The sequence below is a fragment of the Nerophis lumbriciformis genome, linkage group LG24 (assembly GCF_033978685.3).
Source record: "Nerophis lumbriciformis linkage group LG24, RoL_Nlum_v2.1, whole genome shotgun sequence".
NCBI classification, from domain to species: domain Eukaryota; kingdom Metazoa; phylum Chordata; class Actinopteri; order Syngnathiformes; family Syngnathidae; genus Nerophis; species Nerophis lumbriciformis.
In genome coordinates this window covers 544,444-568,301 of record NC_084571.2, presented here as the reverse complement: position 1 = coordinate 568,301, position 23,858 = coordinate 544,444, and the positions used below count along the sequence as shown (strand labels likewise).

The 23,858-nt window shown below is 38.4% G+C and overlaps 2 protein-coding genes across 3 annotated transcripts in view; both read right to left on the bottom strand.

The window, feature by feature from the left end:
* Window positions 1–8,686, bottom strand: part of svilc (supervillin c) — a 54,079-nt gene extending 45,393 nt beyond the window's left edge. Inside the window, exon 1 of the mRNA XM_061982290.1 lies at window positions 8,270–8,686. The gene's annotated coding sequence lies outside the window, so the exon portion shown is untranslated. The remainder of the gene's footprint in view (window positions 1–8,269) is intronic.
* Window positions 8,687–10,397: 1,711 nt separating this feature from the next.
* On the bottom strand, window positions 10,398–23,089 carry cdk21 (cyclin-dependent kinase 21). 2 transcript variants are annotated; one of them, XM_061981295.1, is made up of 8 exons: window positions 20,726–23,089; window positions 20,290–20,536; window positions 17,466–17,598; window positions 13,443–13,610; window positions 13,241–13,350; window positions 13,122–13,172; window positions 11,044–11,176; window positions 10,398–10,959 (listed from the first exon to the last, which is right to left on the bottom strand). In XM_061981295.1, the coding sequence occupies exons 2-8, from the start codon at window positions 20,517–20,519 to the stop codon at window positions 10,882–10,884; spliced, it is 903 nt and encodes a 300-aa protein (XP_061837279.1). In that variant the 5' UTR covers window positions 20,520–20,536; window positions 20,726–23,089; the 3' UTR covers window positions 10,398–10,881. The 2 variants fall into 2 exon arrangements, with proteins under 2 accessions (XP_061837279.1, XP_061837278.1); XM_061981294.1 differs by having other exon boundaries at window positions 10,398–11,176.
* Window positions 23,090–23,858: the final 769 nt, after the last annotated feature.

Genomic DNA, 23,858 nt, shown 5'->3' with positions numbered 1-23,858 from the left:
GAGACAAGAAAGAGTGAGAAACGCCTGTAGTATAATGCCCGCAGCTAAAAACAACTGTGTGAGAACATATACTCGAATATCACGATAGTCATTTTCTATATCGCACAGAGACAAACCCGCGATATATCGAGTATATTCGATGTATCGCCCAGCCCTAATTCCTAGTCATACATTACAGCAAGTACGAGGAGGATAACAATGCAGCTAATGAGAGTACTCTATTCCGCCCATAAAACACACTAACAAAACATCCAAAAACCGCCAAAAATACTCCATACTTTACTCCATACATATTTCATACTCCATACAAAAATACTCATACTTTTAGCAGCGCCCTGAACACAGAGAGCTAACTAGCTAATGCTGCTATAGTGACATACTAAGCTGTTGAAAGTCCATTCTAGATCATAAAACATAACTCTCACCTGGATAGTAGAAGGATGGGGACATAAACTGAGAAGTAGTCAACTTTGACATCGAATTTAGACCAGAAGATGGCGAGAAAGATATGAAAAGACGCTCATTTGCGGCAACTTTTTTTTTAAACTTTTGTACAGATTATGATTAATTCATCTAAATGGGAAGATATAAACATCACATCAGTCGGCATCCCAGTGAGAGCAGATATTGTACAGTAAGTGATTTTTTAAAATTATGTTCGTAGTTTGTATTTATTGTTTAGCACTTAGCAATACTGTTACTTAAAGCTTAGTGTCTCACGAAACCTGGATATGTTCTTCACTCAGCTTCTAAAACTTGTAGATCATCCTCCTTATATTCAAGCACAAAAATATAAGGTTCTGGATCATCATTTGTCCCAAAGTAGTCTTTGTTGTCTTTCATGAAATCTGCCATGTTTAGAAGAGTTGTTGTTGTTGAAGGGAAAAGCGAAAGTTGTGATACATCTGTGAAATAATATGCCGTCGTATGCTTAAAACGAGCAAAGTACATAAGTATATTGTACAGTATTTTGTATTTCTATAGTGTTTTGTATATTGTACAGGATTGCTTATTATTTTTATTGGATAGTAGTCTGTTTATTTCAATTGTTAGGTTTTTTTTTCTTTATTGTCTGTTGTGTAATTTATTTTATTATTTATTTATTTTTACCCCATATTTGTTCCCACTACCGCACCTTAAGTTGGAGTCTTTAATCTCGTTATATGCAAATATAATGACAATAAAGTCCATTCTATTCTATTCTAGTATCACGTTATTATGAATGTAGCTGTTAGTACATTACATATATACTTACAGCGTGAATATTAAACTTTAATGGAGGTTTTGGGATGTTTTTAAGAGCACTTTATACCTACTCAGTGGCCTAGTAACCTACTCAGTGACCTAGTGGTTAGTGTCCGCCCTGAGAACGGTAGGTTGTGAGTTCAAACCCCGGCCGAGTCATACCAAAGACTATAAAAATGGGACCCATTACCTCCCTGCTTGGTACTCAGCATCAAGGGTTGGAATTGGGGGTTAAATCACCAAAAATGATCCCCGGGCTGCTGCTCACTGCTCCCCTCACCTCCCTGGGGGTGATCAAGGGTGATGGGTCAAATGCAGAGAATAACTTTGCCACACCTAGTGTGTGACAATCATTGGTACTTTAACTTTATATGCCGAATAGAGCGACTCACTTTACCTTCATTGATAGCTGACTTTTGCTAGCATTTATTTATGATTTAGAATGCATAAAAAAAGAAAAACATGTGTTCTTGTCTAGTGCAAATCCCCTTGTAATAAATTCAGATTGTAACTCGTGTTATTCAGATTCAAACATGTCGTAATTTACGACACTCTTCAAAGCATTGCCACTGTTGTCCGCTTGGAAGTGGATTCATAACAACACAGTGAATGGCTGAGACTTTAATCCACATTATAAATAACAGCCATCCAACACTTGTGTGTGAGTGTGTGTGTGCGGGGGACGCGTGCATTAACACGTGTGTCCCGAACTGTGGCCGTCAGCATTCCTGATATTTCAGCCTGACGCAGGAAGCACAATGGAGCCGGAACAAAAGAGGCGTGAGCCGTGGACTTAGCACCCTGCCTGGCTAAAGCTTCTCTTTGCCCTTAAGTTCACTAAATACCTAACAAAAAATACATGTTTCTTTATTGCACGTATAACTTTCTACAAGTGCTACATGGACGACTTGCGGAGTAAACGGACAAAACCTGGCTAAATGATGACACAGATTAAGTGCTGCAGTGGGACACCGACACAAGACAACTGGTCACCATGGAGACCAGCGGAACTCACCTCCTTGTCTGGAAGCAGCAAAGTTAATCTCTAGCATCCCTCATGCACCTCATCGTTCCACGCCGTTTGCAAACAGAACCCGAGCAAGAGGCCACAGCGGCAAAAGGTCATGTGACAAGCTGAGGGGCATTGTCGAATGGAGCGGTGGGCTGGAGGGTGGGGTTATCGAGTCTCAACGCGGATCACCGAGAGGATTGATTCAAATTTAGGGATGAGCACACAGGAGCCACCCCGGTGCGGAAAAAGAGTCTCAGTGTGATCTGTACCTCATTGACCCCAGAAGGAATTATTAGGACACGAGCACAGAAGTGCCACCAGATTTTTGGTGGCTTTCACACACTGGGAAACTGATAAAATGATGCAATCAATTCTACGTACAGTGCAACCTTTCCATTTACAAACCACAGACCGAATAAAATATGCTGCAGTGTACGAACCTTGTCTCAGTGTGTGACCGTTGCATCCACCCATTGTGTGCCTCGCAGCGCCGCCATTTTGTGCCCTGTGTCCTGGCCAGACATCGGAATTCTTGCCCCTCTTGCATCTGCGCATGCGTTTGAATCCAAGGTTTGTTTCACACTCTAAACCAGTGTTTCTTAACCATTGTTGGGCAGCGAGTGCCCCCTAGAGGGCCGCCCAAAAAATCGGTTTCTCAGCTGTGGTCCGTATGGGCCCCACGGTACTCTGTTGTAATACACTTTTAGCAATAATGACAATCTCAAACAGAAGAAGTCTGGAGCTAAAGTCATAGAGAAGTTTCTTAAACGCAAAAAATATGACTAAAGTGGCAAAGCTTTTTTTCATTTGCATTTTACAGTTTAGTTCATTTATTTTTTTCATTTTTTTATTTTTCATTTATTTATTTATTTCAGGCAATGACATAAAAAATAATAACAAAAAAGTACAACGTTGACAACACATAATATAAATTAATATAGTACAAAAGGTAATGTATAGTATGTAATGCATAGTTCAACATATTCATTATTAATTTAGTTGATTTATTTAAGCATTTAATTGTATGTAAAAAAAAAAAAGTCCCTTCTTATGCAGTATATTTGGTTAGTACTTATTTTTCTAATCAGCCTGACCTAAGCCTAAGGTTTATTTTGTCAAATAATATTTGTGATTAACATATGTTTTCATATCATTTGACAAGCTTGTTAAACTGTAAGTAGGTTAGATAGAACTTTCATAAATGATTCAAATCAAGATGACCAATTCAGAGTTAATACTTGAGTGGGCTGCGGGTCCCTCTGTAGTGGAAAAGTTGGGCCCTCAGGTCAAAAAGGTTAAGAACCCCTGCTATAAACGACCAAATGTATGATTTATTAGGTTAAGTGGGTTTTTTGATGGTAAATCAAATGTGCTCCCAGCATGCCTTGATTTTCGACTTCTTCACATGAAACCATAACCGAAAAATAGGACATTACATTATTACATAGATTGTGCATTTATACAGGTGTGTCAAACTTGATCTAATTGAGAATATCGCAGTATGGCTGCCCTCAGAGGGCCATTTGTAACAGTGAATCATATATGAATATAAATGTATAAGGATTCGCCTAATGATAACAATAAACAATTGCCCAAGCATTTGATTATTGGAGGGTTTTTTTTACATACATTGTAAAAAATCTGTTAATTTTTACAGTAACATTTTTTTTTACATCATATTACTGGTAATGGAAAAATAGTAACACTGTTTTTTGCGGTAAAATTCTGGCAATGGAGCTGTCAGTTTTTTACCATAAAATCTATTGTCATTTTTACACTGTACAATTTTATGGATAACTTGCTTTGAAATGACAAGTCAGGCAGACATTTAAGTAGATATTTTAATTTTAACAAAAACATATTTGGAACGTATGATCATTTATTTGTTGCTTTATTACATTATATTGGAATTTTCAAAAGTATGCAATTGCATGACTTAAGGAATTGTGTGATTTCAAGTTGACTGCACTACATGGCTCGTGAGAGTGTGTGCGTGTCGGCAGGGCGGCTGAATACGAGGACATCTAGTTGTTGTCGTCTTGGCTTGGTTATCAATTAGAAAGTTGATCCATCAGCTTCTTGTTATGTTTAATATACAGTACTGTACAGCTCTTCATATTGTGTTCAAAGTGTAAAATATGGACTTTTGTCAAGGCTGGAACCAAGTATTCACATTGTTTCTTTTGGAGAAATTTGCTTCAATATATGAACTATTGCTATTTACGAACCCTGTTGAAGAACTAGTGAAGTTTGTAAATCGAGGTTATGATGCAGCGGCTATAAAACAGACAGGGAGTCCGTTTCCGGGGTCGTACTTGAACGAGCTGCTCCCCTGGGATCGGCCTGAACGCCAGCGAAATTTAACCCCGTATATTACATGCAATGTGAAAGTTGAGTTCTTCATGACGGGAAAATCATCGGAAAAGATGCTGTTAGCCATTAAATGTATAACTCGGCTTCACAAGCTTGGATTTTGACCAAAATTATATTGTAGGGGTGTCCAAAGTGTGGCCCAGGGGCCATTTGAGGGCAGCAGCTCATTTTTTAACAGCCCGGGAACATTCTAGAAATACTATCAAAAAGAAAACAAACATTAAAAGTGGATTAAAAGAGCACACAGGCAAATTGTGACGAAAAAAAGTTGCAATGTTGACTCTAATAACACAAAGCTGCCAAGCAGGCTGTTTTTTTTTTTTTTTCTTTAAAACTATCATTGCTGAAAAAATAATAATGAATCAAAGCCAATGTTTTTATGAATTATTGACCCCTTCAAGGCTCCAGTTACTTCACATCAAATATTCTACTTTGAAATATTTTTTGGGGAAAATATTGCATTTCCTTTCTTTGACAAAAAAGGCATAAAAAATGTTGTTGTTTTTTTACTTATAATCGACGGATAGATCTGAGGTTGATCTAGTGTGTTTAAAGTAAAAATAAATAAATACAAATATATGACTTATTTTTTTACACTTTAGGTTGATTGGCAACACTAAATGGTCCCTAGTGTGTGAATGTTGTCTGTCTATCTGTGTTGGCCCTGTGATGAGGTGGCGACTTGCCAGAATGCCGCTGAGATAGGCTCCAGCACCCCCCGCGACCCCAAAAGGGACAAGCGGTAGAAAATGGATGGATGGATGGATGGATTTTTTTACATTTATATGAGTGTTTTGGATCCCTTAACATTTTAGTGGGATTTTTTTTTTAACTGTCATTTTGCAAAAAAATATAATGAATCAAATCAGTAGTGTTATGAATTATTGACCCATTTAACGCTCCAATTGTTTCACATCAACTATTTCAGTTATACATTTTTATGGGAAAATATTGCATATTTCATGCTTTATGTTTCTCACGTTACAAAAAAGGGCATAAAACATGAAAAAAAAAGTTGTACTTTATATCGACACATACATTTAAGTGTTTAATATTACAAAATAAATAAACAATAAAATACTTATTTTTAGCATGTTTATGACCGAGACAATTTTTAGTCCCCTGGACAAACTTGAGTGTAATAAAATCTATTTATTGTCAGTGTTGGGACTAACGCGTTACAAAGTAACTCAGTTGCCGTTACTACATGATGGGTTACTGCGTTATTTTACGTTATTTTTTATGTAGTATTGGCTAGAAACAGAAGATCTGAGTGTGTTTTATTGCAGCGCTGCAGTGTCGTCCTTCTGAATCTCTTGTGTCACAAGAGGCGCGCTCTGTGTGTGTCTGGGTGTGGGTGTGGGAAGGGGGGTGGAGGGGTGCGCAATACAACGTAAACCGTTGGCCAACCAAAAAGTAACCACAGAAAGTGTTCTGTGGTTACTTTTTGGTTGGCCAAGCGGACGTGACGACAGGCTGTCCTCACTCAGGTCCGCATGGACCTGGTGGGGGCGTGCCTTAAGTCCGGCTGGAAATCGGGAGAAATTTGGGAGAGGCACTGAAATCCGGGAGGGTTGGCAAGTATGAGATATTGTCACTTTTTTCTTTTGTCGAGCACAAAGAAAAGAACATTTTAGTTAAATGTAAGTTGTGTCTTGGATCAAAGATCCCATCTACTGCCCAAAACAACAATTCAAATCTGCCTGGTTAGGCTTTGTGTATGTCACGTGTGCCTTCCTTAGGTGAAGCCAGGTTTACAGCTATGTTTTTATTATGCTGTTTGTTACTTATGTATGTTATGTTGCAGCTATTTAAAATAGTTTTGTCAATTTGTTGTGGTCTGAAATAAATTGGCCCTTTGAAACCTATCTTTGTGTGTTGTATGTAGACCACATTGCTTTGCAGAGTTCAGTGATGCAAATGCATGTCAAGTTGATCAACACATTGTATTATTTTTCAGTGTAATAACAGTACTGAAATGAAAGGGCATTAATGGGAGCTTAAAAAAAAAAAGTAGAAGTAACTAAATAGTTACTTTTCACAGTAACGCATTACTTTTTGGTGTAATTAACTAATAATAATAATAATAATACCTGGGATTTATATAGCGCTTTTCTAAGGACCCAAAGTCGCTTTACATGTAGAACCCATCATTCATTCACACCTGGTGGTGGTAAGCTACTTTCATAGCCACAGCTGCCCTGGGGTAGACTGACGGAAGTGTGGCTGCAATTTGCGCCAACGGCCCCTCCGACCACCATTCATCATTCAGTTCACCGGTGTGAGTGGCACCGGGGGCAAAGGGTGAAGTGTAGCGCCCAAGGACACAACGGCAGCGATTTTTGGATGGTAAGAGGCGGGGAGTGAACCTGCAACCCTCAGGTTTCTGGCACGGTTGCTCTACCCACTACGCCATGCCGCCCCTAACTAACTGAGTTAGTAACTGAGTTACTTTCAAAATAAAGTAACTAGTAACTGTAACTAGTTACTGGTTTTCAGTAACTAACCCAGGGGTCGGCAACCCAAAATGTTGAAAGAGCCATATTGGACCAAAAATACAAAAACAAATGCGTCTGGAGCCGCAAAAAATTAAAAGCCATATTACATACAGATAGTGTGTCATGAGATATAAATTGAATCAAGAGGACTTAAAGGAAACTAAATGACCTCGAATATAGCTACAAATGAGGCATAATGATGCAATATGTACATATAGCTAGCCTAAATAGCATGTTAGCATCGATTAGCTTGCAGTCATGCAGTGACCAAATATGTCTGATTAGCACTCCACACAAGTCAATAACATCAACAAAACTCACCTTTCATGCACAACGTTAAAGGTTTTGTGGACAAAATGAGACAGAAAAAGAAGTGGCATAAAACATGTCCTAGAAAGTCGGAGAACGTTATACATGTAAACAAACTATGGTGAGTTCAAAGACCGCCAAAATTAGTAGGACAAAACGGCGCTCGCCAAATACTCGAATCAGTGAAGCATGTTTAATACAAACAGTGTGCTTTGTAACAATTAGGGAGGCTTGTGTCATGTTTGTCCTCCTACAGAAACCATATTAAAACAAAAAATAGATTTTTTTTATTTCTTTTTCCATTTTTCATACATTTTTTAAAAAGCTCCAGAGAGCCACTAGGGCGGCGCTAAAGAGCCGCATAGAGCCGCGGGTTGCCGACCCCTGAACTAACCCAACACTGTTTATTGTATTGGTTTTGAAAATGAAAAATATATCAAAATGCATGCTTTCATTTTTCAGTGTGCAGCCCTCAGTGGACAGAGATTGGACACCCCTGTTATATTAGGTTACATTATTTATCATAACTCATTTCCATTTCTGATTTTTTTTTTTCAAAGTGAATACATCTCTATGAACTTCAGCAATAATCAATAGAAAAGGCAACTTAGTCATGTAGCATCACAAGAAAAAGTGAATATTAAAAAAAAAAAAAAAAAAATCTACAAAAGCAGGTGACTCTGTTGCCCCTTCAGGGACCTGCCTCGCGAGGGTAACAACGAGCCAGCAGATTGATAAAACAACCAACTAAAATGTATTGAATAAAGTTCCTAAATCGGTACTTTTGCAGAGTAAAAAAGTGAAAAAAACTTAATGATTTGTTCATACTTACGACGTCCAGCGAGTGCGGGCAGAAGTGGGCGTGAGTGAGCTAGCTAGCTCCTGGCCAAGCTAGCTAGAAGTTGACGGTCAAGAGGCGCTCCAAAAGTAGCCAGGAGGAGGGGGACGTGGCCGGGGAGGCGTGTGGCACTCACGGATGGAGAGTAAAAATAGACTCGATGGCTCTCAAAGTATTGACTGTGTCCGGGAAATAACCTCCTTTAAACGGCAACAAGCCGAAGAGAAGGGGGCCTATGTGTGTAGAGGTGTTGCATTTAAAGACAGTCGGGAAAAGAATTACGGGCACATGGTTAATCATATCTGCGACAATATAACTTTTTTAAATCATATTGTACCACTGGTTCATCATAGTTCATTATAATAATTATTAAAAGGTTGCTGGTATTAAATTGGCATATAAGTGTCGTTGAATATGACGAGCCGTCACTTGCAGTGGTGGACTGATCCAAATATCGGTAGTCGATACCAATAGTGTATCGGTTTGTTAGATTGATATTTTTCAGCTCTGATTGACATTTATTTTCACAAGTATCTTTTTGTTGCTTTGTTGTTCCTTTTGTCACATTATTATATGTATTTAATGGTAACAATTTCAGGGATAATGTTATGTAGAAATGGGATTTATGGCTCTTTGAATAAAAGTGGATCTTGTCTACCCGTTTAAAAACCTGGTTCTTTTTCTTCTTTTTTTCCAGCAACAAAACAATCACTGGTTGTTACGATAAGATAAGATTTGGACCAGAATAACTTATATTTACACAAATATTACTGTATTGCTAAGAATTATTCTGAAATATTACTGTAAATATTCCTGCTCTGACAGTGGTATCACTATTTAGAATGAAAAAAAATAAACTAGCATATATAAAAACACAAATAATTTTAAATTGTTAAATTTTTTAGTCCAGTTGGCAGTCGGGTGACATTGTATTAACCTGACTCTCGCCAGATGTTTGTAGTTTGTTGAGCTCCACACAAGGATCTGGGACTTCTCAATAGGAGATATATTTCAGATTTAAAAAAAAATCATTGTATCTGATTGGATAAACCACTTGTCCGTTATCTTGAATGACATGCTACTTCAACCACTCACATCGAAATGAACCTGTGACGCTGATGAGAGGGACGCTGGGAAATCCAAAACAGAACAATCGACATATTGGATAACGACAGAGTGAAAAGTTCAAAACCGTTCTCTGTTCATCTTTTAAAGAATTAATATTCGATAGATTCGACAAAACAGTTGCAATAGCAGAATCAATTGTTTGAATCATACAGTCGCTTCGGCGCTACGTCACATCTATGAAATCCCGCCCGGCGATCCTGATTGGTTCATTATTTTTTGCTATCTTGAAGGAGTTTGCATTGCCCTCGATCCCAGATCCTTGTGTGGAGCTCAGCGAACTACAAGGATCTGGTGAGAGTCACGTTAACATTGTATAGTATGTGCATAAAAAAACGGCTCCCAAACTAACGGCTCGCAACTGCAAATCGGTTCTCATCGTTCCCTTAAAAGAACTGTTCAAAAGACTTGATTCGTTCATGAACATCACTTTTTTTGAATGTTTTGTCCTGTCCAGCTACTCAGGCAAATCATATAGTTGATGTAGATGCCCATATTGGCTGTACAAATTTACTTTACAAAAGAGAAGTGTCTGATACTTCTCTTGTTGCCTTATTTGTATTTGACTTTATTAAATGTATTTATATTATTATTTGGTGCAGCTGGCCCGCAGCAGGAGGTGGTAGAAAGAGAAAGAAAGGAAGCCAGGGGGAAATTGCGGGGACAAGAGGAGGATTTGTGATTAAGGGCTATATAAGCGAACTTTTGATGATTGTTTCTTTCCATTCAGCTTTCGATAGCTCAAAAAGTAATGAGCACATTTCATGGAATGTCAGAAATGGGTTAAAGAACAAGTGATTACATTTTGGGTCTGATCTGGGTCACCGTCTAGATTCAGAACATTTTTTACTGTCTGCGCTCTCCAAGGGCATTTTTGGTTTATACTGTGGTACACAGTGGTTTGCATGTTCTCTTCTCTGTTTTCTTACACCAAAGTCAGCTGTGGCTCCAGCTCACCCAATAGAAAAAGGATGGAGAGACGCTTTGAGTGCAAATGTCAGCCATGAAACGGCTTTAATGAATCGCGCCATAAACAGTTTGCAATAAAATGCAAGACTCATGGTCAACAGTGGAACATCAGTAGAAAAATATCCACACAAACATTGCTGACAGTGAGCACACCGTAAATCCACCTTCCTCGCAATATAAAGACTGTGCAAGTAGAATATGTGTTAAGGTGCAAATACTGTGTTTTTAAACACTCCATAACAAAATAGATAACACGGTAATGTCGAAATATTGGACAACTCTTCCAGGCAAATAAAAAAAACTAGCAGTATTGAAGCCATAATCTTCACAAAATCAAGTGCTAGTTATGGAAATAATATATCTAAAATAAAAGTGTCCACTTTAAGGTGCTGGCAGTGTTTTTTTAAGAGTGAATAACAAAATATAATATATTTTTGGAACCTTTCATGATGTTTGAACAAGACACTCATTGATTGTGTAGGTGTGACTGACTGTGGAAGGCGTCGCCTGTGTCAGTTCTTAGAGAAGAAAGAGTGAGTGAGGGCCTCGGCGGCTGAAATGCGTTTGCTGGGCGTGAAAGTCAAACATTTCTGTGGGTCGACAAATGCGGACTTTAATTCATTTGTTGGCACCGTCGTGATGGTTTTGACGGACATGCAGGGGAAGGAACTCACGAAAAGGAGGTTGCACTCGTCGGGGCTCAGCGAGGGCAGCAGCTCGGGAGACGGGCTTTTCGGCCCCCAGGACGGCGAGTAGGGCACGGGACTGTCCTGGGGCCACTCCTCCTCGTCAGGCAAACCAATCACCCTAATGAACCAAATACATGATAGCAGAAGAATGAGTAAAAATAAAGTTACACTAAAATTCTCAGGGATTAAAAACTATTAAAAATTGATAATACATTGTTTTTAATTTTTTTTATTTTCAACGCTTAAATCTCTAGATCAACTTCAAGATATATCCAACGATTATGTTTTAATTATTTTTTGACTATCATCCCATAAATCTCAATATCAACTTCAGATCTATCTGTTGACTATAAGTATATATATATATATATATATATATTAGGGCTGCAAATTTTTGGGTGTCCCACGATTCGATTCAATATCGATTCTTGGGGTCACGATTCGATTCTAAATCGATTTTTTCGATTCAAAAACGATATTTCCCCGATTCAAAACGATTCTCTATTCATTCAATACGTAGGATTTCAGCAGGATCTACCCCAGTCTGCTGACATGCAAGCAGAGTAGTAGATTTTTGTAAAAAGCTTTTAGAATTGTAAAGGACAATGTTTTCAATCAACTGATTGCAATAATGTACATTTATTTTAACTATTAAATGAACCAAAAATATGACTTATTTTATCTTTGTGAAAATATTGGACACAGTGTGTTGTCAAGCTTATGAGATGCGATGCAAGTGTAAGCCACTGTGACACTATTGTTCATTTATTTTTATTTTTATAAATGTCTAATGATAATGTCAATGAGGGATTTTTAATCACTGCTATGTTGAAATTGTAACTAATATTGATACTGTTGTTGATAATATTCATTTTTGTTTCACTACTTTTGGTTTGTTCTGTGACGTGTTTGTGTCTCCTCTCAATTGCTCTGTTTATTGCAGTTCTGAGTGTTGCTAGGTCGGCTTTGGTTTTGGAATTAGATTGCATTGTTATGGTATTGCTGTGTATTGTTTTGTTAAAAAAAAAAAATTTAAAAAAAAATTTAAAAAATCGATTTTTTAAAAATGAGAATCGATTCTGAATCGCACAACGTGAGAATCGCGATTCGAATTCGAATCGATTTTTTTCCACACCCCTAATATATATATATATCGGCGTGGCGAAGTTGGTAGAGTGGCCGTGCCAGCAATCGGAGGGTTGCTGGTTACTGGGGTTCAATCCCCACCTTCTACCATCCTAGTCAAGTCCGTTGTGTCCTTGGGCAAGACACTTCACCCCTTGCTCCTGATGGCTACTGGTTAGCGCCTTGCATGGCAGCTCCCGCCATCAGTGTGTGAATGTGTGTGTGAATGTGGAAGTAGTGTCAAAGCGCTTTGAGTACCTTGAGGTAGAAAAGCGCTATACAAGTATAACCCATTTATCATTTATATATATATTTTTTTTTTTCAAATGTTTTTTGTTGGTTTGTTTGATTGTTTCCTTAATACCCTTTTTGTCAAAGAAAACCTTAGTTTCTATGGCAAACACACAAAAGATGTAATATTTTTCCCCTACAAAAAATTCTAAATTGAATATTTGATGTGAAGTAATTAGAGACTTAAATAGGTCAATATTTCATAACAACATTGATTTTTATTAATTATTATATCTTGAGCAACGGCAGTTTTAAAGAAAAAAAACAGCCTGCATGGCAGTTTTGTGTTATTAGAGTTAACATTGCAACTTTTTTTTTGTTTCATTTAATCTGTTTGCTTTTTTATTCCACTTGTTTGTGTTTTTATCTTTTAATAGTCATATTATAATGTGCCGCGGGGCGTTAAAAAATGAGCTGCGGGCTGCAAATGGCCCCCAGGCCACACTTTGGACACCACTGCCTTAGAGGATCTAATGTCCATACGGGCAGAATTAGAGTGTAATAGCACCACCTAGTGGGGACTTTGTCCACTTACAGTAGTAAAACATAATGTCATATATACATTAAAGTTAAGAGTGATGCCATGCTGCTGTAAACACAGATATAAATGAAATACATACAGTATCATATAAGGACAAAGTACTCACTCAAAGATTTTTTTCAGCTGCTGCATTTCACTGAAACCTTTGAAGAGCGGTCTGTGGGACACAGAAGCATGTTCAACGTGAGGTTAATGTCACCGTGGCAACCAACGACATCATCTCACCTCAGCAGGAAGAGCTCAGCAAAGATGCAGCCGGCGCTCCACACGTCCACGGAGAACATGTAAACCGAGTTGAGCAGAACCTCCGGAGCTCGATACCACAAGGAGACGACCTGCGGCGGCAAAAGTGTCGTCCATTTTTAAAATACACACGCTGGTTGGACCTTCAAGAGCGTAGCCAGTAGAAAGGTGAGAGCGCACGTACACCTGGCGTGAGGGCCCCGTTGAAGCTGTAGACGCGAGCCAGGCCGAAGTCGGCGATCTTGACCTCTCCACGGCTGCTGATGAGGATGTTCTCTGGCTTCAGATCGCGGTGCAGAACCATGTGGGTTACCAGGAAGTCCAAACCCTGCATTAGCTGGTGCATCACATCCTAAATGCAGCAGACACAGCAGCATAGCATCTTGGGAAATACTAAGGATGTCCCGATTAGGGATTGGTACCGTTCACATTTGAACCGATACGGCACCCAATTCCCGAAAACCGGCAATCGATACCGGGACTCAATGATGCCAAATTTCGTTAATTTTGTGTGTGGTAATAACTGCTGATTGTTTAATGATAACACTGTATATTTTAATGTAACATTTAAAAATGAGCTGATTATGTAATTGTGCTGTCTAATTGTTGTATTTTGTTTTTTGATTACATTTAAATCTCATTTGAAATGCAGGTGCACTTCCAAGACATTAGATAGCAGTACTGTACAGACCAGGGGTCACCAACGCGGTGCCCGTAAGGACCAGATGAGTCGCTCGCTGGCCTGTTCTAAAAATAGCTCAAATAGCAGCACTTACCAGTGAGCTGCCTCTATTTTTTAAATTGTATTTATTTACTAGCAAGCTGGTCTCGCTTTGCTCGACATTTTTAATTCTAAGAGAGACAAAACTCAAACAGAATTTGAAAATCCAAGAAAATATTTGAAAGACTTGGTCTTCACTAACTGACAAAGAAACAGATAACAGATTTGGTGTCCAGTTCAAAGTGTGACATGATTTATTTAAAAGTTTGAGTTATTATTTGTACAAACATGGTGCAAAGTAATTCATTATTTTTTTTAAATGTTAGTGGCTGGCTAGTTAAAATGGGATATTGTGATTTCACAAGACTGTCTTAGAAGTGATCATTTGAAAATGTTCAATTTGAAAAATGTGCACTTAGAGAAAATATAAAAATAAAGTGTTGCATATTGATATTTCTTTCTTTCTATATATATTTATTGTGAGAAATCACGTGATGATCAGTGTTTCCACAAATATAAATATCATTAATTATTAATAATAATATGTGTTAAAGGTAAATTGAGCAAATTGGCTATTTCTGGCAATTTTTTTAAGTGTGTATCAAACTGGTAGCTCCTGCGATGAGGTGTCGACTTGTCCAGGGTGTACCCTGCCTTCCACCCGATTGTAGCTGAGATAGGCTCCAGCGCCCCCCGCGACCCCAAAGGGAATAAGCGGTAGAAAATGGATGGATGGAAACTGGTAGCCCTTCGCATTAATCAGTACCCAAGAAGTGGCTCTTGGTTTCAAAAAGGTTGGTGACCCCTGGTATAGACTATCTCAGAGTCGTGTATAAAGAGAGTATGGCCAACTAAACAACAGGCTCCATGTTTGCTACCAAAGACGTGTGTGGTTGTGTCGAAACGAATTGCTGTCGTTTTGGCGTTAGTTTTTCTGACAAAACAAATCAAAATAATATGTCTGTATGACGTTTGAAACATACCCCAGCACATTAATTTACAATAAAACATCCTTTTATTTCGTCAAAATATAATATTGCGGCCCTATTTGATGCACTGCACTGTGTACATACAGTACATGCAATGTTTAGTGACCAGCAGGCTCACTAACACACTCCCGACGGCCCAATAAACATAACAAAATACGACCAAAAAAATAACGTTTTGCCAAAAATCTTCATTAGCTTTGGACCAACAATCTTTTGACCTATCATTTAGGAAATCGTCTGAAACCGAGTTGACCATACTCTATTTATCCACGACTCTGGGCCAGGGGTGTCCAAACCTCTTCCACTGAGGACCGCACACTGAAAAATCAAAATAGATGGGAGCCATTTTAATATTTTTACTTTTCAAAACCATTACATACATTTTTTTTTTTTTAACCTTTAGGGTTCCCATAAAGTTTTGTTCCGAGGACCCGGAAGGGTCTCAGTCATAAAAATATTAGGAATAAGTCTTATATCATTATTCTTTTGCAGAGGGATGCATATTGTAGCGTCCCGGAAGAGTTAGTGCTGGGTATTTGTTCTGTTGTGTTTATGTTGTGTTACGGTGCGGATGTTCTCCCGAAATGTGTTTGTCATTCTTGTTTGGTGTGGGTTCACAGTGTGGCGCATATTTGTAACAGTGTTAAAGTTGTTTATACGCCCACTCTCACTGTGACCTGTATAGCTGTTGAACAAGTATGCTTGCATTCACTTGTGTGTGTGAAAAGCCGTAGGTATTATGTGATTGGACCGGCACGCAAAGGCAATGCCTTTAAGGTTTATCTGCGCTCTGTACTTCTCCCTATGTCCGTGTACCACTACGTACAGCGGTGTTTTAAAAAGTCATGAATTTAACTTTTTGAAACCGATACCGATAATTTCCGAACCGATACCGATAATTTCCAATATTACATTTTAAAGCATTTATCGGCCGATAATATCGGCAGCCCGATATTATCGGACATCGCAAGTCAGTGCCTATAAAAATATCGAATTTGGTACCCATATCTAGCTCCGATACAACTTTTTCACTTCCGATATGATACCAATAATGGAGGTTTGAGTATTGGTCCGATAAAACATGAGCCGGAATCATACATACTTTTATTATTTTGCAGCGTGGAATGTTACAAAATGTTAGATTGAGTGAAATTACTCAAACATTCTAACACTAATACGCTTCTGCCTTGGAGACTTTGAATGTGTTTTATGTAATTATAAATATTTTATACTTATTTACATTGACAAATGTGCTGTTTTACACTCAATATTGTTCAATTATTAATAAGTATGTCTAGCTTGTGTGCTATTATGAGCTTAGCTGTTGTGCAGCTGTGAACTCCAAGTAGCCAACAGCCTAGTTAGTATATTTACCTTTTGTAAATGACTTGACTAAACTAGGAGAAATCACCAACTTTGTGTGTTTATTGGAGGACATCAGCGACTCTATTGCTCTCGGGTAAAAAGTGTTCTTAAATCTGTTTGTCCGGCATTTTATTGTCCTGTATCTCCAGCAGTTCAAAAAGTTTATGTCCAGGGTGAGATGGGTCCCTTATGATGTTTTGGCCCTTTTTGAGGCACCTCTTAACTGGCTGTCCAGCTTATCACAAGTAAACACTATGCAGGACTGCTTGTATCCGACATTTTACATGCACGCTAATACATGTTTTTTTGCTCATCAAACTGATATATGATGTCAACATCTGATAGAAAAAAAAATAAAAAAAAAAATTTCTTTTTATTGTCAAAAAATTAACAAAATAAAGAAACACCGTACAGTATATTAGCAGCAATCTACTGTACAGGACCTCTGGTTTATCAAAAATTAGAGATAGACACTGAATCTAGTACTTTTTTGGGACCGACCAAATCTCGCCGGTCCTACCGGGCACCGATTCACGTAAAATCCAACAGTGCCATGTTACGGAGACGTGCAGACTCAGTCAGCTCTTTACACTTCGGTACTTGGCGATCACTCCAGCAGCACTGAGAGCGGACTTAACCAAAGTACCTTTAGGTTGCAATGGTCAATGCCATGAAAATATTGACTCAAACAAAGCTCCATCGTAAGTAAAGTAAGGCTCCATTTTTCCCAAAATTTACTAGCTTGATGCTAAGATAAATCTGCTCTGCTACTGATTAGCATTAGCAATTTTATATGACAATGACACAGCTGGTGTGTAATTTATTAACACTTTCTGAGGCGCAACAAAAAACAAAACATCAAACCACAAACTATACACTACTGCCATCTAACGTCTTGGACTTGCAACTGTAATTGCAACTTATTTTCATACCTCCATACATAATTTAACAAGATATAACACCTGGACAGCAGCTACCATAATCATTTAAAATGTTGCAATAAAAAAATATTTTATTATCAAAAACAATATTCATTAACATAAAAGTATCAAACATTGCTATTGTTGAGTACCAGTATCGATTCCCAGATACCGGGAATTGAACTGGCTTTTCAAGGGCAGTTTTTTCAAACCTTAATGTTGTTCCTGGGAAGTCCAGAAGCAGAGTTTTTGGACAGGTAAGCAGCCAAGTCTTGGTCGATGTACTCGAACACCACAGTGAGGTCCAGGTGTCTGCCCTCCATGATGGCTGACGCGTCCAACAGTCTAAGTAGTCAAGTGACAGGAAGAAAAAGACAAAAAGAGACATAAATCATAAATACAATTGATATTTTGAACGTATGCATTAGGACAGGCGTCCCCGCAGCACACACAATTGCTAAAAAACATAAAAAAAAGTTAGGAAAGGCTACAGCAGGGGTGTCCAAAATGCGGCACGGGGGCCATTCGCAGCCCGTGGATAATTTATCACAATCATTAGCATTAGAGATGTCCAATAATGGCTTTTTTGCCGATATCCGATATTCCGATATTGTCCAACTCTTAATTACCGATTCCGATATCAACCGATACTGATATATACAGTCGTGGAATTAACACATTATTATGCCTCATTTTGTTGTGATGCCCCGCTGGATGCATTAAACAATGTAACAAGGTTTTCCAAAATAAATCAATTCAAGTTATGGAAAAAAATGCCAACATGGCACTGCCATATTTATTATTAAAGTCACAAAGTGCATTATTTTTTTTAACATGTCTCAAAACAGCAGCTTGGAATTTGGGACATGCTCTCCCTGAGAGAGCATGAGGACGTTGAGGTGAGCGGGGTTGGGGAGGCGGGGTTAAGGTGGGGGTAGGGGGTAGCGGGGGGTGTATATTGTAGCTTCCCGGAAGAGTTAGTGCTGCAAGGGGTTCTGGGTATTTTTTCTGTTGTGTTTATGTTGTGTTACGGTGCGGATGTTCTCCTGAAATGTGTTTGTCATTCTTGTTTGGTGTGGGTTCACAGTGTGGCGCATATTTGTAACAGTGTCAAAGTTGTTTATACGGCCACCCTCAGTGTGACCTGTATGGCTGTTGACCAAGTATGCTTGGCATTCACTTGTGTGTGTGAAAAGCCGTAGATATTATGTGACTGGGCCGGCACGCAAATGGCAGCCCAGTCAAAAAAATCTAACATGCACTTTTTAATGAATTCACCTTCTTTGAATGGCTATCCCGCCCTAGCAACATACTTGCCAACCCTCCCGATTTTTCCGGGAGACTCCCGAATTTCAGTGCCCCTCCCGACAATCTCCCGGGGAAACCATTCGCCCGAATTTGTCCCGATTTTCACCCGGACAATAATATTAAGGGCGTGCCGTGATAGCACTGCCTTTAACGTCTTCTACAACCTGTCGTCGTGTCCGCTTTTTCACCATACAAACAGCGTGCCGGCCCAGTCACATGTTCTATGCGGCTTCTGCATACACACGTAAGTGACTGCAAGGCATACTTGATCAACAGCCATACATGTCACACTGAGGGTGGCCGCATAAACAACTTTATCACTGTATGCGCCACACTGTGAACCCACACCAAACAAGAATGACAAACACATTTCGGGAGAACATCCGCACCGTAAGAAAACATAAACACAACAGAATACCTTGCAGCCTTAACTCTTCCGGGCTGCAATATACACCCCCGCTACCACCAAACCGCGCCCACCTCAACCGACGCACGGAGGGCGGGGCGGTTGATGTGTGGGGGCCCAGGGTTGGGGGGGCGGGGTTTGGTGGTAGCGGGGGTGTATATTGCAGCCCGGAAGAGTTAGGGCTGCATGGGATTCTGGGTATTTGTTCTGTTGTGTTTATGTTGTGTTGCGGATGTTCTCCCGAAATGTGTTTGTCATTCTTGTTTGGTGTGGGTTCACAGTGTGGCGCATATTTGTTAAATAATGTTAAAGTTGTTTATACGGTCACCCTCAGTGTGACCTGTATGGCTGTTGACCAAGTATGTCTCGCAGTCACTTACGTGTGCGTACAGAAGCCAAATACAACATGTGACTGAGCTGGCACGCTGTTTGTACAGATTGTAGAGGGCGCTAAAGGCAGTGACATCACGGCACGCTCTTAATATTGTTGTTTGGGTGAAGACATTCGAGAGAATGGTTGGCCTGAAATTCGAGAGTCTCCCGGAAAAATCGGGAGGGTTGGCAAGTATGACGCCGTCAAGCGCCATTCATATAAAACTTGCGGGCCGAACTAACATTCAATTTTCATATTAAGGTGCGGGCCGCAAAATAACGTCTCGCGGGCCGCTAATTGGCCCACGTGTCTGAGACCCCTGGTCTAGAACATCCATCCATCCCATCCATTTTCTACCGCTTATTCCCTTTGGGGTCGCGGGGGGCGATGGAGCCTATCTCAGCTACAATCGGGCGGAAGGCGGGGTACACCCTGGACAAGTCGCCAACTCATCGCAGGGCCAACACAGATAGACAGACAACATTCACATTCACATTCACACACTAGGGCCAATTTAGTGTTGCCAATCAACTTATCCCCAGGTGCATGTCTTTGGAAGTGGGAGGAAGCCGGAGTACCCGGAGGGAACCCACGCAGTCACGGGGAGGACATGCAAACTCCACACAGAAAGATCCCGAGCCCGGGATTGAACCCAAGACTACTGTGAGGCAGATGCACTAACCCCTCTGCCACCGTGAAGAACATGTTTTGCTTTATTCATTATTGATGTGTTTCTTGCTACTTTATGTTGTATATTTTTTACATGAGATTTCCAGTTCAATTTATCATCAATCATTACACCTAGACATTTGGTTTCATGTAGAAAATAGACAGAAGCCAGGAATGATAATTAGTGTAATAAATGATTTGTAGTTTAAACATTTGAAAAGCTTCAGCCAGTAATGAAAAGCAGTCATACAAAAACGCTTATTGAATGTTTGGCTCTTACTCGACCACGTTGGGGTGGTTGAAGTACTTCATCTTGCGCAGCAGCGCCACCTCTCGGAGCATGAAGGGAGGGATGCCGACGTCGCAGGTGTCTGCGCGGATGTTCAACTTCTTCACCGCCAGGAGGCGCCCTTCCTCGCCCACCTCCCTGGCCTTGTACACCTTGCCATAGGCGCCCTCGCCCAGCTCCGCCAGCAGCTCATACCGCAAACCACACGCTCCCACGTCCATGGTCGCCCCTTAACAAACTGTAATATTTGGACAATTCAACCAGAAACTTCCTTTTATTCCGGTGGCAACTTTTCATCGACTGTCAGGAGAGGAAAACACGATGGCACTCGTGCTAATTGCAAAGTAGTCACCATTTAGCTAGCAGGCCATCATTAAAGTTATTATTACGCCAAAATACACCTCATGACAACATGTTTTTACTTTACCTGATCAAAATCCTGCCTCCATGTTTCTGACTTCCAGAAAAAGTGGCAGCCAAACGTTTAGAATGCAAATGACAAATGAATCGGAGAACAATTAAGCTGTGCACGAGCAGCTGTCCTTGAACGCAGCACGCTGCGTTTAAATGAAACACGGAAAGTTGACACTTCAGGTTGGAAGAGCAACATCATTTACTTTGTTTGTGCTTTTTGAAGAGTGAAGAGGAACAATTATACAAATCAAGGACAACACCTAATCATACGCGACCATTTGTCAGCATGTTTATATTTTATTAGGTATTATGTGCAATAATGAAGGATGGGTAAAGCTCAGGTGACGTCATGAATTCATTAGTGCACTATGTTTTGAACAAACAATTTTAACTATGAGAATAATACTGTTGGAGTTCCAAAGGGATCTTCAGGGTAAGATCATATCCATTAAAAATTATCATTTGGATTATAATAAATCCAGAAAGGACCAATGTCAAGGAAAGATGCATTTTAAACATTTCATTATTTCCAGTAATATGACACACACACACACAAAATGGTAAACCATGGATTTATTATATTTTTTACGTTAAAAAAAAAGCTGTAGATTTCACAGTACGAAAACTGACAACTCAGGTACCAGAATTTTACTGTAAAATATACGGTTTTTTTTGTTTTTTTTACATCATATGTAAATATGGAAAAAACACATTTTTATGGAAACTGGCAGCTTAGTCGCCAGAATTTTGCTGTAACATTTACGGTGTTTTTTAATTTTTTTTTACAACATATTACTGCAAATTAAAAAACAGTAACACTGTTTTTTTCATTCTGGCAACTGAACTGCCAGTCTTATACCAAAAAAAAAAAATGTGGTGACGTTTTTCAATTTATAGTTATACACCGTAAATATTACGGTAAAAAATTTGCAGCTGAATTTTGCTAATATGATGTAAAGGCCACCGTAACATTTTACCATAATGTCTATTGACATTTTTACAGTGAAAAGAATTGATAGCTTTGAAATCATAAATCAGGCGGATATAAAAAAAAAAAAGTACAAAAAAATATGGTTTGGAAAGTATGATAATATAATGTTTGTTTGAATATTGTCTCATATTTAAGTTGAAAAATATGTGTATTTTATTCTGTCAAAATGTAAAAAAATACTTTTAGTAAGAAAAGATATAAAGTACTTTATTGACGTATATTATTTTCAGGAATTCGCGGCCCACATTAAAATAATCTGGCCCACGGGCCTAAAGTTTGACACCTGTGCTTTACTGTATTCACCAGTACTGTTACTTGTTATTATCTTGTACGTACCCATGTGCAGACTGAAATTAAGTGCATGCGTTACATATCCAATATTCATCAGGTTTATGAGGGAGCACGTTGGGGTTTTAATGACGTCCATTCGCTAACAGTTAGTTACAATGTAATAGACTACAAAATAAGTTGGAGCAGAGGTCTTCAACAAGGGGTTCAAGACCCTCTAGCAGGGGTGTCAAACTTATTGTCAGTCATGGCTGCCCTTAGAGGGATATTTGTTGACATGAATAATGCATGAATATAAATGTAGAAAGATGTCATGATGCATTTACTTTTTTAGGTATACTGAAATGGTTTTCACAAGCTTATTACAGTAAATGGAAAAACAGTATCAGGTTCTGTCGGTAAAATCTATAGTTGTTTTTTTACGGTGTATCATTGCAAATAAATGTAAAAAATGGTACCAGTTTTTTTTTTTTTTTTTTTTTTTTTTTAAAGGTAAAATTTACAGTTCTTGTGTTTGTTTTACTGTAAATGAAAACATAACACCACTGTTTTTTTACGGTAAAATCTATGGTTGTTGTTAAGATGTATTACTGTACTGTAAATGTAAAAATGGTACCACTGTTTACATTAACTTATGTTTTTATCAATGGTATATTCCTGTAAATGGAAAACGGTACCATCATTTTTTTTAATTTTTTTTACAGTGTTTTACTGTAAATGTAAAAACTGTACTAGTGTTGTTGTTTTTTTTTGGGGGGGGGGGATAAAACGTATGGTTACTTTTTCATGGTGTATTACTGTAAATGGAAACACGGTACAACTGTTTTTTTTTTGTTTTTTTTTAGAAATCTGCAGTTGTTTTTCCAGTGTATTACTGTAAATTAAAAAAATGGTACCAGTTGTTTTTTTACGGTAATAAACGGTGCTTGTGTTTACGATGTATTACAGCAGTACTACAAAATGGAAAAACAGTACCGCTGTTTGTTTTTTAGAATATAATGTACTGTTTTTTATGATAAAATAAATGGTTGTTTCAAGGTGCTGTATTCCTGTAAATTAAACAATGCTACCATTTTATATATATATATATATATATATATATATTTTTTTTTTTTATGATACTACGGTTCTAGTGTTTATGGTGTTTTGTAAATGTAAAAATGGTACCACAGATTTTGTGGGGTAAAATGTATGTTTTTTTTGTGTGTATTACTGCAAATGGAAATAGGTTATTTTTTTTCGGGAAAATCTATGGTTGTTTTTACGGTGTATTACTGTACATAAAAAAATGGTACCACGGTTTTTTACGGTAATATCTACGGTTCCTGTGTTCACGGTGTGTTACTGTGGAAAAATGGTGCCACTGTTTTTACGGTAAAATCTGCAGTTGTTATTTTTACAAGGGTGCATTACTGTAAATAGAAAAACAGTACATTATTTTTTTACACGACATCTACGGTCATTCTTACAGTAGTAGTACCGTAGTACTTACTGTAAATGTAACACCTGTACCACAGTTTTAAATGTTGTAAAATATACGGGTTATTTTTATGGTTTATTACTGTAAATGGAAAAACGGTCCTTTTTTTTTTTTTTTTTTTTTTTTAGTATTAACCGTAAAATCTATTGTCTTTTTTACAGTGTACAATTTCATAACTTGCTTTGAAATTTTGAGTCAAGCAGATATTTAAGCATTTATTTTTTATTTAACAAAAAATGTTTGGAATGTATGACAATATTTGCTGCGTTATTAAATGAAGCTAAAAATATATGCAAATGCATGCAGTACATGTATTTGCTTTCGTCAAAATGGAAACAACGAACACATTTAGTAAGAAAAGATCAATTATTTTCTTGACGCATATTC